This window comes from Coregonus lavaretus (genome assembly GCF_964263955.1).
Source record: "Coregonus lavaretus genome assembly, chromosome: 7".
Classification (NCBI taxonomy): domain Eukaryota; kingdom Metazoa; phylum Chordata; class Actinopteri; order Salmoniformes; family Salmonidae; genus Coregonus; species Coregonus lavaretus.
Window position 1 is genome coordinate 17,632,207 of NC_139994.1, and position 16,911 is coordinate 17,649,117.

Consider the following 16,911-nt stretch of genomic DNA (forward strand, 5'->3'; position numbering starts at 1 on the left):
TGAAGAATCCATGGGGCGGCGCGCAATTGGCCCAGCATCGTCCAGGGTAGGGGAGGGAATGGCCGGCAGGGATGTAGCTCAGTTGATAGAGCATGGCGTTTGCAACGCCAGGGTTGTGGGTTCGATTCCCACAGGGGGTATGAAAAAATAATTTATGCACTAACTGTAAGTCGCTCTGGATAAGAGCGTCTGCTAAATGACTCAAATGTAAATATAAAATATATTTTGATTTGTTTAACACTTTTTTGGTTACTGCATGATTCCATATGTGTCATTTCATTTTGATGTCTTCACTATTATTCTACAATGTAAAAAATAGTAAAAATAAAGAAAAACCCTTGAATGAGTAGGTGTGTCCAAACTTTTGACTGGTGGTGTATTTCAGATGGTGTGCTGTGTTGCTTTGGCTTAACCTTTAAAAGCCAGTTAGAGTAGTGGTCAGAAATAATTAATATTCACAAGATGGCGCTGTAGCACACTTCTATCCAAGAGCTATGGCTGTACAGGTAACTGCCAAAATAATAGAAACACTTGAGTAAATGAGGGATACAAAGTATATTGAAACAAGGTGCTTCCACACAGTTGTGGTTCCTGAGTTAATTAAGCAATTCACATCCCATCATGCTGAGGATCATGTATATAATGCTGGGCAGGCAATTATTTTGGCTACCATGGCTATGCCCCCGGCTATAGGGTGACAATGCCCCCATCCACAGGGCACAAGTAGCCACTGAATGGTTTGATGAGCATGAAAACGATGTAAACCATTTGCCATGGCCATCTCAGTCACCAGATCTCAACCCAATTGAACACTTATGGGAGATTCTGGAGCGTTGCCTGAGACAGGGTTTTCCACTACTATCAACAAAACACCAAATTTGGGAATTGCTCCTGGAATTATGGGGTCGCATCCCTCCAACAGAGTTCCAGACGCTTGTAGAATCTATGCCAGGGTGCATTGAAGCTGTTCTGGCTCGTGGTGGCTGGCTGTGGTGGCCCATGTTGGTGTTTCCTTTATTTTGGCAGATACCTGTAGTTTATTTCACGGTTGAGTGAGTTAATTCTGGGCGGAAAGAGGAAGCTGGATAAGTAGGCTGCTAGGGTAACTACGATGTTGCAACATTGTAACAACGGAGGAATTGGTGATTGAGTCAGGATAAACAAAGCGGAAGACATTTTATAAAGACTTTGACGACCTTGTAGTTGTTCTTTACTGCATTTACGTGGTGATCTTTCAAAACGGTGAGTAGTTCGGAATTGTTATTGAAACACGGCAACATTTCTGTGTTGCGGCTGCTGAGTGAGTGCTACTTAGTAGCAACAAGTACAATAGTTTTGATGATAGCCAAAGATCGCCGAGGAATGCCAAGAATGTCGTTGATTTTGTATTAGGCTACTGTAGTTTCAAACCGTTTAACCAATAGTACGTTTAACCAATAGTACGTTTATCTAATTTTTATGTGAACAAAATGCTATGCATATTTAGTTGTCATGATAGGCTACTGACTTGATACCAGTGGCGGTCGGTGCCGTTTAAGATGAGGGAGGACGATTTTTACTTTTCATGAGCATGGCCTTATTTCTATTACAGCACATTGGATGACTGTCATTCATATTCCATTCACCCAGTTTAATGTAACAGCGATAGGTTTAGGCTACTACATGATTCTCAGATTTTCCCTATACCCATCATGAGGTTGCTACAACCTAGCCTATGAATGAAAGTTTACAAGGTAGGTGCACACAGGTCGAGAGAATTTTGAGGAGACTGACAGTGACGCATGGACATACAGTCACACATTCAATAACGCCTTGCACACTCTTGCTTGCATCTAGCAATCTAGGGTGTAATCATTAGTCCAACAGTTGCAAATGAGAGTTTCTATTGGAAAAATGCAGGTATGTTTATCCCGTTCCATTTGCTTCCGTTTAAGAAACATTTTTCAACAGAATCGGCGGAATGAATACACCCTTGATCACGTGTATTCACGGTTCACTTTCATAGCAGCCACGTTGTATTCCTTCTCGCATCTATGCACTCCCCTCCTCTCCCCTTTTCCCTTCGATTGTGGACTTCAATGCACAACACATCAGCTCTATGTGACAAGGCGAAAAAAACTTTCCAAGCCAAACCATATCATAATCACTACACACAGCCTACATTGTTGTCACCATATTAGCTAAAGTAACGACATAGTCAACATAGCTAATAGAACTAATGCGTTAGTAAACCCGCTACAATCATGCAGTAAAGTCATTAAGCAGTTTAGAACTTACACCGGCGGGCCCCGGTGGCAATAAATGAGTAAAACCAAAAGCATACCTTGACCTGGAAGAGATCCAGTGTTGTGTTGGATAGTCATAGCCAGCTAGCTAGCATAGCATCCCTCTGTTTTAGCATTGTGTTTGAGTAGGTTAAACTAGCTAGCTGCATTTGCTAGCAGTAAAACGGAAAGTGAAGAAAAATAATGAAATCTCTCTATCTCTCTCTTGCTTCTCCTTCATTATGGAATCAATTAATTTGTTGAAAACTGTTAAACTATTGTCTTTCTCTCTCTTTGAGTTAACTACTCACCACATTTTATGCACTGCAGTGTTAGCTAGCTGTAGCTTATGCTTTCAGTACTAGATTCATTCTCTGATCCTTTGATTGGGTGCAAGAGCTCTGATAGGTTGGAGAACGTCCTCTGGAAGTTGTCATAATTACTGTCTAAGTGTATGGAAGGGGGTGAGAACCATGAGCCTCCTAGGTTTTGTATTGAAGTCAATGTACCCAGAGGAGGACGGAAGCTAGCTGTCCTCCGGCTACTCATTGGTGCTACCCTACAGAGTGCTGTTGAGGCTACTGTAGACCTTCATTGCAAAACATTGTGTTTTAATCAATTATTTGGTGACGTGAATATATTTAGTCTAGTTTTATCTAAAAAGGATAAATTTTTAAAATGTTTTAAACATTTTATTTTTATGAAATGAACTGAGGAGGATGGTCCTCCCCTTCCTCCTCTGAGGAGCCTCCACTGCTTGATAAATGTTCTCCTCTCTCTTCCTCTCTCCTTTCAGTGGCAATCCAGTTAGTGTGTGTGTGACACCTTTGTTACCATGCATGAGGATGAATGTCCAATCCAATGAGACCATGCTCTTTGAGGAGGAGGAAGAGGCGGACAAGACAAGTCGGGAGGTTGAAGAGGACAATGTGTCCAGAAGGATGGTTACTGTCAACTGGGACCAATGGGACAGGCTACTGCTGCCCTCTCCACTGTACTCTGTTGTGCACAGTCTGGACACAGTGTACGACAGAACCACTGTGATGATTGAGCAAGACCCTGTGGGTTCTACAACTGACAATAAAGAGGAAGAAGAGGACCTGATGATGTATCTAGACGAGGGATGTGAGACGGAGGACCGTGGAGGTCTGGAAGAACACTGGGAGGCCATGTCACAGGGATACATCCACCACACCATCTCCCAGGACCAGATCCAGTTCACCATCAACCCTGGTTCCACACCCATGCCCCGTCACATCCAGGGGGCCACCATCACACTACACTCTGAGTGCCCAGATACCCACCACAGCGAGGTAAGCCTTGGCCTTGATTGCCAAAGACCTGAAGACTTGTGTTAGCTCCTCAAGCTAATGCCCGGGCTTTGGCTCAGTGGGCTAACCCTGTTTCAACCCCAGTCGGTCACATAAGCATGTTTTTTTTAGGGGGTAGATCAGCTTTAATATTGTAGATAGATTGTAGCTTCTATCAATGCAATCGTCTGCATCATTTCCAATCCCCCATATATATATATATTTTAAATATACTCTACCGTTCAAAAGTTTGGGGTCACTTAGAAATGTCCTTGTTTTTGTTCATTAAAATAACATTAAATTGATCAGAAATACAGTGTAGACATTGTTAATGTTGTAAATGGCTGTTGTAGATGGAAATGGCTGATTTTTTATGGAATATCTACATAGGCGTACAGAGGCCCATTATCAGCAGCCATCAGTCCTGTGTTCCAATGGCACGTTGTGTTTGCTAATCCAAGTTTTAACATTTTAATTGATCATTAGAAAATCATTTTGCGATTATGTTAGCACATCTGAAAACTGTTGTGCTGATTAAAGAAGCAATAAAAGTGGCCTTCTTGAGACTAGTTTAGTATCTGGAGCATCAGCAATTGTGGGTTCGATTACAGGCTCAAAATGGCCAGAAACAAATAACTTTCTTCTGAAACTTGTCAGTCTATTCTTGTTCTGAGAAATGAAGGCTATTCCATGCGAGAAATTGCCAAGAAACTGAAGATCTCGTACAACGCTGTGTACTACTCCCTTCACAGAACAGCGCAAACTGGCTCTAACCAGAATAGAAAGAGGAGTGGGAGGCCCCGGTGCACAACTGAGCAAGAGGACAAAAACATTAGAGTGTCTAGTTTGAGAAACAAACGCCTCACAGGTCCTCAACTGGCAGCTTCATTAAATAGTACCCGCAAAAAAACAGTCTCAACGTCAACAGTGAGGAGGCGACTCCAGGATGCTGACCGTCTAGGCAGAGTTGCAAAGAAAAAGCCATATCTCAGACTGCCCATCTTAATCTTTTATTTTTATTGGCCAGTCTGAGATATGTCTTTTTCTTTGCGTTGTACGAGATCTTCAGTTTCTTGGCAATTTCTCGCATGGAATAGCCTTCATTTCTCAGAACAAGAATAGACTGACGAGCTTCAGAAGAAAGTGATTTGTTTCTGGCCATTTTGAGCCTGTAATCGAACCCACAATTGCTGATGTTCCAGATACTCAACTAGTCCCAAGAAGGCCAGTTGTATTGCTTCTTCAGTTTTCAGCTGTGCTAACATAATTGCAAAAGGTTTTTCTAATGATCAATTAGCATTTTAAAATGATAAACTTGGATTAGCAAACACAACGTGCCATTGGAACACAGGACTGATGGTTGCTGATAATGGGCCTCTGTACACCTATGTAGATATTCCATTACAAATCTGCCGTTTCCAGCTACAATAGCCATTTACAACATTAACAATGTCTACACTGTATTTCTGATCAATTTGATGTTATTTGTATGGACAAAAAAATTGCTTTTCCTTCGAAAACAAGGACATTTCTAAGTGACCCCAAACTTTGGAACGGTAGTGTACAAATGGGCAGTTACAAAACAAGTGATCTAATGATTCTGTGTTTTGCAGCAAAATCTGCAGAGCTGGGATGGTTGTATCCCCCATATACAGTGCATTCGGAAAGTATTAAGACCCCTTTATTTTTTCCACATTTTGTTACATTACAGCCTTATTCTAAAATTGATTAAATCGTTTTTTCCCCTCATCAATCTACAGACAATGTCCCATAATAACAAAGCGAAAACAGGTTTTTAGAGATTTTTGCAAATGTATTACAAATAAAAAACCTAAATACCTTAATTACATAAGTATTCAGACCCTTTGCTATGAGACTCGAAATTGAGTTCAGGTGCATCCTGTTTCCATTTATCATCCTTGAGATGTTTCTACAACTTGATTGGAGTCCACCTGTGGTAAACTAAATTGATTGGACATGATTTGGAAAGGCACACACCTGTCTGTATAAGTTCCCACAGTTGACTGCATGTCAGAGCAAAAGCCATGAGGTCGAAGAAATTGTCTGTAGAGCTCAGAGACAGGATTGTGTTGAGGCACAGATCTGAGGAACGGTACCAAAAAATTGCTGCAGCATTGAAGGTCCCTAAGAACATAGTGGACTCCATCATTCTTAAATGGAAGAAGTTTGGAACCACCAAGACTCTTCCGAGAGCTGGCCGCCCGGCCAAACTGAGCAATTGGGGGAGAAGGGCCTTGGTCAGGGAGGTGACGAAGAACCCGATGGTCACTCTGACTGAGCTCTAGAGTTCCTCTGCGTAGATGGGAGAACCTTCCAGAAGGACAACCATCTCTGCAGCACTCTACCAATCATGCCTTTATTGTAGTGGTCAGACGGAAGCCACTGCTCAGTAAAAGGCACATGACAGCCCGCTTGATGTTTGCCAAAAGGCACCTAAAGACTCTCAGACCATGAGAAACAAGATTCTATAGTCTGATGAAACCAAGATTGAACTCTTTGGCCTGAATGCCAAGCGTCACATCTGGAGGAAAAAAACAATTTAATCAATTTAAAAATAAGGCTGTTATGTTAAAAAAATGTGGAAAAAGTCAAGGGGTCTGAATACTTTCCGAATGAACTGTATATAACATTCTATTGGTTGCAAGAATTTTGTATAATACATTTTTTTGAATCCGGTGTTGTTTTGTGTATCAGTTCATAAACCATGTGCCATGGAATCTGTACATCGAAAATCTCCTCCCAACTATTTTGCAACCGGTATGGCACGGCTGTTATACTGTTTTATTTATCACAATTTTCTTTAGCCAATTCTTTAATGCAGCGCCGACAGACAAGTTCCCTACCTTCTCCCCTTTCACTTGCCTCCTCCATTTTTGCGGTAATGCTGCAATCAGTTGGTTGTCATTTTGTATAGAGCAAAACATCACTCCACCAGCCCTATTTATGATATAATTTACAAAGATTATGCAGTTTTTAAACATATTTTTTAGTAATTAGTATATTTGAGTTTAACCATAATATTTGTTGTAAAATTTGTTCTGTCTTTGCACATAAACCTGTTTTGATATCTGAGCATGTTCTATATTTATTTGGACATGTTGTCCGAAAAACACATTCCTGGTATTCTGGTTGTGAGGAGGAGAGGCGCCATTGCTCATTCACATACACTGAGTATACCAAACATTAGGAACACCTTCCTAATATTGAGTTGCACCCCCCCTTTGATGTTCTTTGGTTGGTGGACCATTCTTGATACACACAGGAAACTGTTGAGCGTGAAAAACCCAGCAGTGTTGCAGTTCTTGACAAATACCACACATACACAATCCATGTCTCAAATGTCTCAAGGCTTAAAAACCTTCTTTAACCTGTCTTCTCTGCTTCATTTACACTGATTGAAGTGGATTTAACATGTGAAATCAATAAGGGATCAGAGCTTTCACCAGGATTCACCTGATCAGTCTGTCATGGAAAGAGCAGGAGTTCTTAATGTCCCGGCTGTTATGTCCTGAAGGATATTGCAAGGCTATAGCTAGGCAGAGAGCCATTTGTAGTATTATTTTAAATGACACCAAGTCGAGAGTGTAGGCATCAACCCTTAGGGCAAACAGTACATGGGGTTGGTCAGGCTCACACATGTGATGATGATGTCATATGATGTGTATTCTCAGTCTGTGAATAACTGACAGACCCTCTTTGGCATATCACATATACACTCTTAGAAAAAAGGTTTCCAAAAAGGTTATTCAGCTGTCCCCATAGGAGAACCCTTTTTGGTTCCAGGTATAACCCTTTTTGGTTTAAGGTAGAATCCTTTTGGGTTGTAGATAGAACCCTCTGTGTAAATGGTTCTTCATGGAACCCTTTTTCGTTCTTCATGGAACGAAAAAGGGTTATTCAAAGGGTTCTCCTATGGGGACAGCCGAATAACCATTTTAAGTTCTAGATACCACCTTTATTTTCTAAGAGTGTAGAACATCGGGAAGAGATACGAAAAAGGGTTATTCAAAGGGTTCTCCTATGGGGACAGTCAAATAACCATTTAAAGTTCTAGATAGCACCTTTTTTTTTTCTAAGAGTGTAGAACATGGGGAAGGGAGTAAGAAGTCACTGAGGTCATTAAGTTACATCATCATCACTGAGAAAATAGACCATGCTAGGTTAGCAGCAGCAGCACCATATTGTGTGAGGGCGACAAGCCAACTGTTATGATGAAATCAGTGAGTGAGTGGAAGAGACAGGAGAGGAGATTGGGTTGGGGCTTCTGTTTTCCCTCATCATTACCAGCCTCTCTCCCATCCAGAACCACTGAGTCTCAAGTTCTCTGCAGATGTCAAGATGAGAGGAATATTTCACTGCTCTCTATGCTTTACAGCCTCTTGGTTCTCTTTCTGTGAAGTTAATTAGGTCTCATTCATAAATGTGCCCTTCAATCTTCTCATATAAACCAATACAGCTGATTCATTTCCAGACTTGATGTAATGCTTGTCAAGTGCTACATACCGGTAATTGCCATGAACACTTCCTACATGTTAAGTGAGCGTATGTTTATATACAGTAAGGGAAAAAAGTATTTGATCCCCTGCTGATTTTGTATGTTTGCCCGCTGACAAAGACATGATCAGTCTATAATTTATTAGGTTTAGGCTTGGCGATGGTCTTGTAGCCCATTCAAGCCTTGTGTAGGTCTACAATCTTGTCCCTGACATCCTTGGAGAGCTCTTTGGTCTTGGCCATGGTGGAGAGTTTGGAATCTGATTGATTGATTGCTTCTAATAATAATAATAATAATATGCCATTTAGCAGACGCTTTTATCCAAAGCGACTTACAGTCATGCGTGCATACATTTTTTTTTTTGTGTATGGGTGGTCCCGGGGATCGAACCCACTACCTTGGCGTTACAAGCGCCGTGCTCTAACAAGCTGAGATTAGGAGCACTCCTTTTAAGAGTGTGCTCCTAATCTCAGCTCGTTACCTGTATAAAAGACACCTGGGAGCCATAAATCTTTCTGATTGAGAGGGGGTCAAATACTTATTTCCCTCATTAAAATGCAAATCAATTTATAACATTTTTGACATGCGTTTTTCTGGATTTTGTTGTTGTTATTCTGTGTCTCACTGTTCAAATAAACCTACCATTAAAATTATAGACTGATCATTTCTTTGTCAGTGGGCAAACGTACAAAATCAGCAGGGGATCAAATACTTTTTTCCCTCACTGTATGTGGCGGTGTTCCATCTTTTCAACATAGTTTAAATAACAGCTGTTTGCCTGTCTGTTCTCCAGGTGAAGCGTTACCAGTGTCTATACAAGGACTGTACTCGTACCTACAGCACAGCAGGGAACCTGCGGACCCACCAGAAGAGACACAGAGGAGAGTACACATTTGTCTGCAACCAGTTGGGCTGTGACAAGGCCTTCCTCACTTCCTATAGTCTGAAGATCCACGTCCGTGTTCACACCAAGGAGAAACCCTTTGAGTGTGACCAACAGGGCTGTGAGAAGGCCTACAACACACTGTACAGGTAAGGGTTAGACCATACCATTGAATAGGCAGAGCAGATACCCCAACCTAGCTGTCTTGCCCCCCCCACATCGTTTTCTTAATATATTATTTACAGGCCCACTGGCACCAAAATTGTCAACTGAAAGCAATCGCAGTCAAGTTATTGTAGGGGGTAGTCTTCCTGCCATGGTTCAAGACAAGTGTCACGTGATAGTGTTTCATCAGTCATAAGTTCGGAACTCTCCTGACCCCTGACCTCAAAGTTAATGAACTTATCCCAGCGGCCTTTGGTATGCTGACCCCAAGTCAAGCCACAGCTCTGTGACTATCTGTTGGTATGCTGACCCCAAGTCAAGCCACAGCTCTGTGACTATCTGTTGGTATGCTGACCCCAAGTCAAGCTATAGCTCTGTGACTATCTGTTGGTATGCTGACCCCTAGTCAAGCCACAGCTCTGTGACTATCTGTTGGTGTGCTGACCCCAAGTCAAGCCACAGCTCTGTGACTATCTGTTGGTGTGCTGACCCCAAGACAAGCCACAGCTCTGTGACTATCTGTTGGTGTGCTGACCGCAAGTCAAGCCACAGCTCTGTGACTATCTGTTTGTGTGCTGAACTGCAAACATCAGCCGTGTTAGTTATATCTGTTGTGTTTGTGTTGATGTGCAGGCTAAAAGCCCACCAGAGACTACACACAGGGAACACGTTTAACTGTGAGTCAGACGGATGCACCAAGTACTTCACCACCCTGAGTGACCTGAGGAAACACATCCGGACACACTCCAAGGAGAAGCCCTTCAGGTGAGCTCACAATGAATGGATGAAGTTTGCAGTCGGTTGAATGAACGAATGAATGCATGCAGGAATGCATGAATGAACACAAAGAACCTAACTTGGTGTTGTTTTCTCCCCAGGTGTGACCATCCTGGCTGTTACAAGACGTTCACCTCTAGTGACCACCTCCAAACACACTTCCTGGGACACACAGGTACAGTGGAGTGGCGAGAGAGTGGGGAAACATAGCATGCTCCTTTAGCTCAAACGCTGTTTATTTTGAAATAAGACTAGGGAGAGTTGAAAACCCTTTGTCTAGAGATTCAGATACAACAATACGTTCTAGCACTTCTGTCTTTCCTCCCTGCTACGCCTTATTGTGTATTCCTAATGGAGTATGGCTTCCTCTACTATGTGTGTTTGTGTGTGTTGAAAACATCCGAGTTTATTTCAGCCCAGTAGATAGGCCTCAGAACCACTCAGCTCCCCAGATTGTTATTGGCCCATTTATTCTCCTAACGCCCTGTCAGTGAATCCTGATGAGCCTATTTATCCACATCCAGCAGAGTGCTGAGATCACACACACACACACACACACACACACACACACACGTAGGAGGATTGCTTCAATGTAGCAGATAAATGCTATGGCAGGGAGCGTACAGTAGAGACACCACCCATTGACAGCACTGACTGTGCATAATGACACACACAAACACAAACACAAACACACACACACACACACACACACACACACACACACACAACAGTCCCAAAAGTCCAAACCCCATCAATCTGGCACTCCAGCCAGGCTCAAGCAAACACTCATATATTTGTAGGAATTCAAATACTATTTGAACCCAGGTCTGATTGCTGCTGCTGTTGTTGTTGTGGAGCTTGGTGGTGAATAACACAGCTATTAATACTGCTGTTTCCTCTGGGGCCCAGGATCACTCACACACACACACACACACACACACACACATCAAACACAGACATACACACACACATCAAACACACACACATCAACCACACACACACACACACACACACACACACACACACACACACACACACACATACACACAGATCAAATATACACACATACATACTTGCTTCTTCCCACACTCCATTCTGACTATAACACTCTGTCATTTGTCTTTCTAGCCTGTTCCTCTGATACCAGAGAACCCAACAAACTCTTCCTCCCTCCGAGGAGCTATGAGTCTCAGATGGGGTCTCTTTAGTTAACCATGACATGTGATCTGTGAATGCATGGAGACATCTGTAAACTCACATTGATATCAAAGGCTGAGGAAACATTGTCTGCCTGCCGTTTGGTTGGCTTCCCAGTGGATGTTTCCATCTGTAAGCTGCAGAACTGCTTGTCTGTGTGCGTGCCTGTTTCTCAGACAATGCTAGTAGCTTGAACCTCCTTGCCCTTTTCCCAAAAAGACACAGGCCTAAAGGCATTAAAAAGTCTACATCACCATAGTCATGTTATTAATGTTCCTTGTCATTATGCATGGGCTTGTATATTGCTGAGAGTATTTCTATATCCTCTCCCTTCACCCATGAGGCTAAGAGTTGTGGACGCAAATGACCTTTCTATCTCCAAGCTAGGACTATATCTCAAATTCCTATGGGTCTGTAAGCAACAAGGTCGGCTGCTGTATAAGAGAGACCAAAATAAGTCATACCTGTGTGTGTGTGTGTGTGTGTGTGTGTGTGTGTGCAGTGCATGCACGTGTGTACATATACAGTACCTGTGTCTGTGTGTGTGTGTTATTTCTCCTAGGTGAGCCACCCGTCCTTCAGGTGGACACAGACGGTGATAACTCCCTAAGCTCCTCCAACAGCCTGAGGGACAACATCAAAGGTTACGACCCTGGACTGTCAGCTGACATCACTCACAGCCACTCTCTCTCAGAGGTGAGTCCTCCCACCATGTGACTGAAAATGGCACTTAATGATGTTTTGACAATGACACATTTCATCTGTTTCTGTCTCGTATGTGTCAAGCCTATTACTGTTTTAATATCCATACAATTAATAGATTTGCTCTGTATTTTTCTCTCATTTAAATCTGTTAACTTGTGGTGCTCTCTAATCACCTCTTATAATCCATCAAATATCATGTTTTGAAACACAGGATTTGAATCCTCGTTCCCCATGTCTCAGTGATATGAGCCTGATTTCCACTGATTCTCAGCTCAGAGAAAATAACGTAAGTCATTTTGTACCGCTTTCTTTCCACATTTTCAATATCACACACTGAGTCTGAATAAACATATCACCATTCAATATGTCTTAAAGACATGTAAACAGTATACAGTTAGCCCTATGCTATTGGCTATATAGACACTATTAGAGACTACAGCCATGTCTCAGGGCTAACTATACATGTCAATGTTGTGCATACTGTATGGTAATGTAAATGTAATATGGTAGCTAAGACATGTACTGAATATGTTTTGCTCAAGGCAACTGTAGGCTGCTTTTTCTCTGTTAGACTAATGTTACTCTGCTGCTGTCTTGTCCCTGTGGCAGTCTGATGCCCTGGATCTGATGTTTGAGTTGCTGTTTCAAGACAAGCCCCAGCCACAGGGTGCGTACTATGCTATGCTATGCTACGTCTAAATGCCTTGTCTCCTGTTTAGCCCTTCAAAACCCTTATTTCCTTTCCCCTATCTTCTCCAGATGTGTCGTCGTTGGCAGTGCCCTCATGTAGTTTGGAGAACCCATCTCCAACCGTGGTGCTCCCAGAAGCATCTACCTGTTTCATCTCTACCTGTCCTGCCCCCTCTGACTCTCTCCCTGGTGAACCCTGTCCTGTACCCCAGCCCATCGCTGTCCTCACCGCTGGGTGTACCCCTGGTGAACCCTGTCCAGTTCCTGAAAAACCTAAACATGATGTGAATCCAGAACAGACATCCAACCAGAGCCTATTACAACAGCCAGCCACATCTGTCTATTCCCAACCAGGCTCCAATCAGAGCCTATTATCACAGCCAACCAACCAGAGCCTCCTACCACAGCAGAGCCTACTACTAGAGCCAACCACCACCCTCCATTCACAACCAGGCTCCACCCAGAGCCTACTAATACAGCCAGCTGCCACACCCTCCATCCATTCGCAACCAGGCCCATACCCTCCACCCCCCAGCTCCTCCCTCCAGGCCCCACTAACACCCCTTTCCCTGGGGCACTCTGCTCCTCCTACTGTCCCTGCCGTGAGTATCCTCCAGCCCATGACCTTGTCCACTCAGAACCTCCAGTGGCTGTTGAACAGTGTCAATGACCAGAGGCAGCGGGACACACAGACACAGCTATCAGTAAGTCATCATTAACAAGTTACTAATAGGTTATTATAATTATAACAAGTTAGGCCCATTATAAGTTACACTACATGACCAAAAGTATGTGGACACCTGCTCGTCAAACATCTCATTACAAATTCATGGGCATTAATATGGAGTTGGTCCACCCTTTCCTGCTATAACAGCCTCCACTCTTCTGGGAAGGCTTTCCACTAGATGTTGGAACATTGGATGCACTTACTTCCATTCAGCCACAAGAGCATTAGTGAGGTCGGGCACTGATGTTGGGCGATTAGGCCTGGCTCGCAGTCGACGTTCCAATTCATCCCAAAGGTGTTCGATGTGGTTGAGGTCAGGCTCTGTGCAGACCAAGTTCTCCAGGCATCCGCCAAACCCAGATATGTCCGTCGGACTGCCAGATGGTGAAGCGTGATTCATCACTCCAGAGAACGCGTTTCCACTGCTCCAGAGTCCAATGGCGGCGAGCTTTACACTAAGCCAGCCGACGCTTGGCATTGTGCATGGTGATCTTAGGAAACCCATTTCATGAAGCTCCCAACCAACAGTTATTTTGCTGAGGTTGCTTCCAGAGGCAATTTGGAACTCGGTAGTGAGTGTTGCAGCACTCGCCAGTCCCGTTCTGTGAGCTTTGGGGCCTACCACTTCGCGGCTGAGCCGTTGTTGCTCCTAGACAACAGCTCTTACAGTTGACTGGGGCAGCTCTAGCAGGGCAGAAATTTGATGAACTGAATTGTTGGAAAGGTGGGATCCTATGATGGTGCCAAGTTGAAAGTCAATGAGCTCATCAGTACGGGCCATACTACTGCCAATGTTTGTCTTTGGAGATTGCATGGCTGTGTGCTCGATTTTATACACCTGTCAGCAACGGGTGTGGCTGAAATAGCTGAATCCACTAATTTGAAGGGGTGTCCACATACTTTTGTATATATAGTGTATTATAACAGCTAATACGTTTAGGTTTGCTAGCAGATGTTGGTCTAATAATATAACATTCCTGCGTGTTTTTATAGGCAAATTTTTTATGAATGTATCTTTTGTTGTCATACGGTATTTATTGGTGTCATTATTGTAGATTATTTATTGAAACCTCTAACCTGGAGTGTAGTAAAGCCAGCTAATTAGAATATGGAGAGGGTTGTCCAATCACTGGCCTGCTGGATCTCATCCAGTCCAACTGTTGATTGACCTTCAGTTGTTTTAATGAAACTATTCCTCTGTTTAGCCACGAGGCATTGACATTCTGTTAATCATATGCTGAACATGCTCTCTTCTCTTCTTCTGTTGTATTTCAGCAACAACATAGTGGCTCAACAGTAGAGAAGCTCTATTTTACCACAGCAATACCTATGGGAGGGAGCACAGGTAATTTACGGAGATTCGTCTTTTACTTCATTAGATTTACCGATATACACCTCTGATGTATTTAGGTGTGCTTTTTACACTAGTATTCTACATTTTGATAATTTTGTATTTGATCGCTAAACATTATCAGTTGCAGAGCTGTAGATATTGTAATGCTAGCTACAAGACCGTATCTGTGAGGTTGTTGTACTGTACAATTTTTATGGATGTATGACTTTTTTAAAACGTTATTTTACATGCCCTCGGTCTTTGTGTGTTCTAGGGACAGCTCTGCAGCAGATAGGCCTGCATCTGCCTGTCATCGTCATCAGACAGGGAGAGTCATGCCAGTGTCGGTGCCCCTGCAGAGACGGCAGCACAGCATCAGACACAGAGAAACAGACTGGTTGTCAACCTACTGGTGAACCCTCTGGTGCCCAGGTCAAGCAGCCCCAGGACCTATCAACCCAGGACCCACCACCCCAGCACTCTCAGCCCCAGGACCCACTACCCCAGCCCCCTCGACCACAGCAGCCTCAACCTCCACCTCCAACTGTACCTCCCTGATGAAAATTCAAGTCAACCTTTTGATGCTGGAGAAACTGTTCCTGTTACTTATCCAACTGAGACGTCTCTATGCACTCTACTGTGTACTTAACTCTTCCTGTTGTTAATACCTAGTTCAAGATCAGGTCTCCCTACCCTGTCCCCATAACCTTAACCAACAGTAACCCCATACTAGTTGCTGAGGGTAGAAAGCAATAATTTGCTGCATTTCAGTATGGATCAGGTCAATGCAGTTTACCTACAGTGTTTTATTTTGATTTATGACATGTCTAGTAGCGTTCTATTATGAGTTGGGCTTGAACAGTGGCTGGCCGCTGAGTGTAGTGTGGAAAACAGTTGACTCAAGCACAAATCCTCTGAAGCAACATTCCTCTTTACATCCAGTCTTGCTGGAAACATTAAGGGTGACATTATTTTTGATGGGGCAGAAAGAAAAAGCACTGTTGGCAAAACGGAATATCACTCCCCATGCAGTACCTGGCATTGCAGTTTTTGTCAAATGTGTGTGGAATGTAAAATGTTATGGCATCGCGTGCGTCATGAATCCGTACCATTTCATTATGAACCTGCAAATGATCTGGAGATGTAGTAAATGCTGCTATAACAATATAGTGTATTTAGACACTAGCAAACTAACCTGGCAAAGTAAAACTATTTAGTTTTTCTTGAATGTTCACAATATAACCGTTTTTAACATGTCATTTTTTATGTAATGTCGTCATCTGTTTACTGTTTATTTACTTACTGCCATTTTGATCAGAGGGACAGGTTAGCTGAGGTGACTGCATCAGGCTCCCTGTGGAGCTCTGAAGGGTGTTCTTTTAAGAACAAAAATCCCCTTGATTTTGCATCTTTGAATGTTGTTCTGCATTATTGAACTAGCTTAATGGTCTTCCTGTTTTTAAGTGCTTTGGTTTGGAACTCTGAGTGGCAGAATTCCCTTGACGACGTCGCCCCGGCCAACCCTGCTGCCTTTAGATGCAATTCCTTTCTCCCTCCTTCGCTCCCTCTGTTGTGACTTTCTGTCACTGGCCATTAGGTTGGACAACGTTTTCAAATGACCTCAATATTCTAAAGCTGTTACTGAGTTAGTAACAATTAGGGAAACATCATTTTTCGATTGGTGGTTTTTCCTCTCATGCTTCTGCTTAACTAGCTTGATGGACCCATGCAGTATGATCAAGGATGAACAAGCTCTCTATGGATGACGCTAACCTAGAATCCAAACTGATATGGTCCGTTTCATCATTGTGGAATGAAGAATATCAGTTTGGAATCCAGGCTAAGATGATGCTAGACTCAAAGAACAACAGGCTTTCTAAGAAAGTCAACGAGTTCTTTCTTTATGCCCTCCCACTGTCTTGTCAGTCAAATTCAATTTTCATCCTCCTCTCTCTCTATCTCTGTATTCTGTCGTTGATTCTCTGTCCCTCTCTCTTCTCTTCTCTTCTCTTCTTTTCTCTCTCTCCTGTCTATCTCTCTCTCTCTCTCTCTCGCACAGTTCACTGCCCTTCGACGGTTGACATTCTGAGGTACGAACCATTGAGCTCTAATGGTATGAACGCATCATCTGATCTGTCACCTGGAACTAGAAGGATCAGTAATGATGAGGAGTGTCGGGCCGGCAACGGGGCTGTGAAGCCTGACATTTATATAACCGCACAACGCCAAAGCCTGGTTGGGTAGTTGGTGTTAACGGGTGATGTGCTTGGGCACTGTGTGTGTGTGGAGCAGGACAGAGCCAGTGTAGCGAGGGGAGAACGGCTCATAATGCCTGGAATGGAGT

General features: G+C 43.2%; 1 protein-coding gene across 1 annotated transcript; it reads left to right on the forward strand.

Moving 5' to 3' along the window:
• The first annotated feature begins 1,076 nt into the window (after positions 1-1,076).
• Positions 1,077-15,826, forward strand: LOC311132018 (metal regulatory transcription factor 1-like). The gene is made up of 11 exons (XM_084165186.1): positions 1,077-1,242; positions 3,061-3,577; positions 8,884-9,122; positions 9,772-9,903; positions 10,017-10,090; positions 11,675-11,808; positions 12,029-12,103; positions 12,427-12,484; positions 12,577-13,211; positions 14,510-14,579; positions 14,842-15,826. The coding sequence occupies exons 2-11, from the start codon at positions 3,104-3,106 to the stop codon at positions 15,123-15,125; spliced, it is 2,175 nt and encodes a 724-aa protein (XP_084021312.1). The 5' UTR covers positions 1,077-1,242; positions 3,061-3,103; the 3' UTR covers positions 15,126-15,826.
• Positions 15,827-16,911: the final 1,085 nt, after the last annotated feature.

Excerpts from the sequence above, each read along its gene's own strand:
- LOC311132018 (XM_084165186.1), top strand. The coding sequence starts at position 3,104 with ATGAGGATGAATGTCCAATCCAATGAGACCATGCTCTTTGAGGAGGAG. Across the intron at positions 9,123-9,771 it reads GCCTACAACACACTGTACAG|GCTAAAAGCCCACCAGAGAC; the intron begins GTAAGGGTTAGA and ends GTTGATGTGCAG. Across the intron at positions 12,485-12,576 it reads AGACAAGCCCCAGCCACAGG|ATGTGTCGTCGTTGGCAGTG; the intron begins GTGCGTACTATG and ends TATCTTCTCCAG.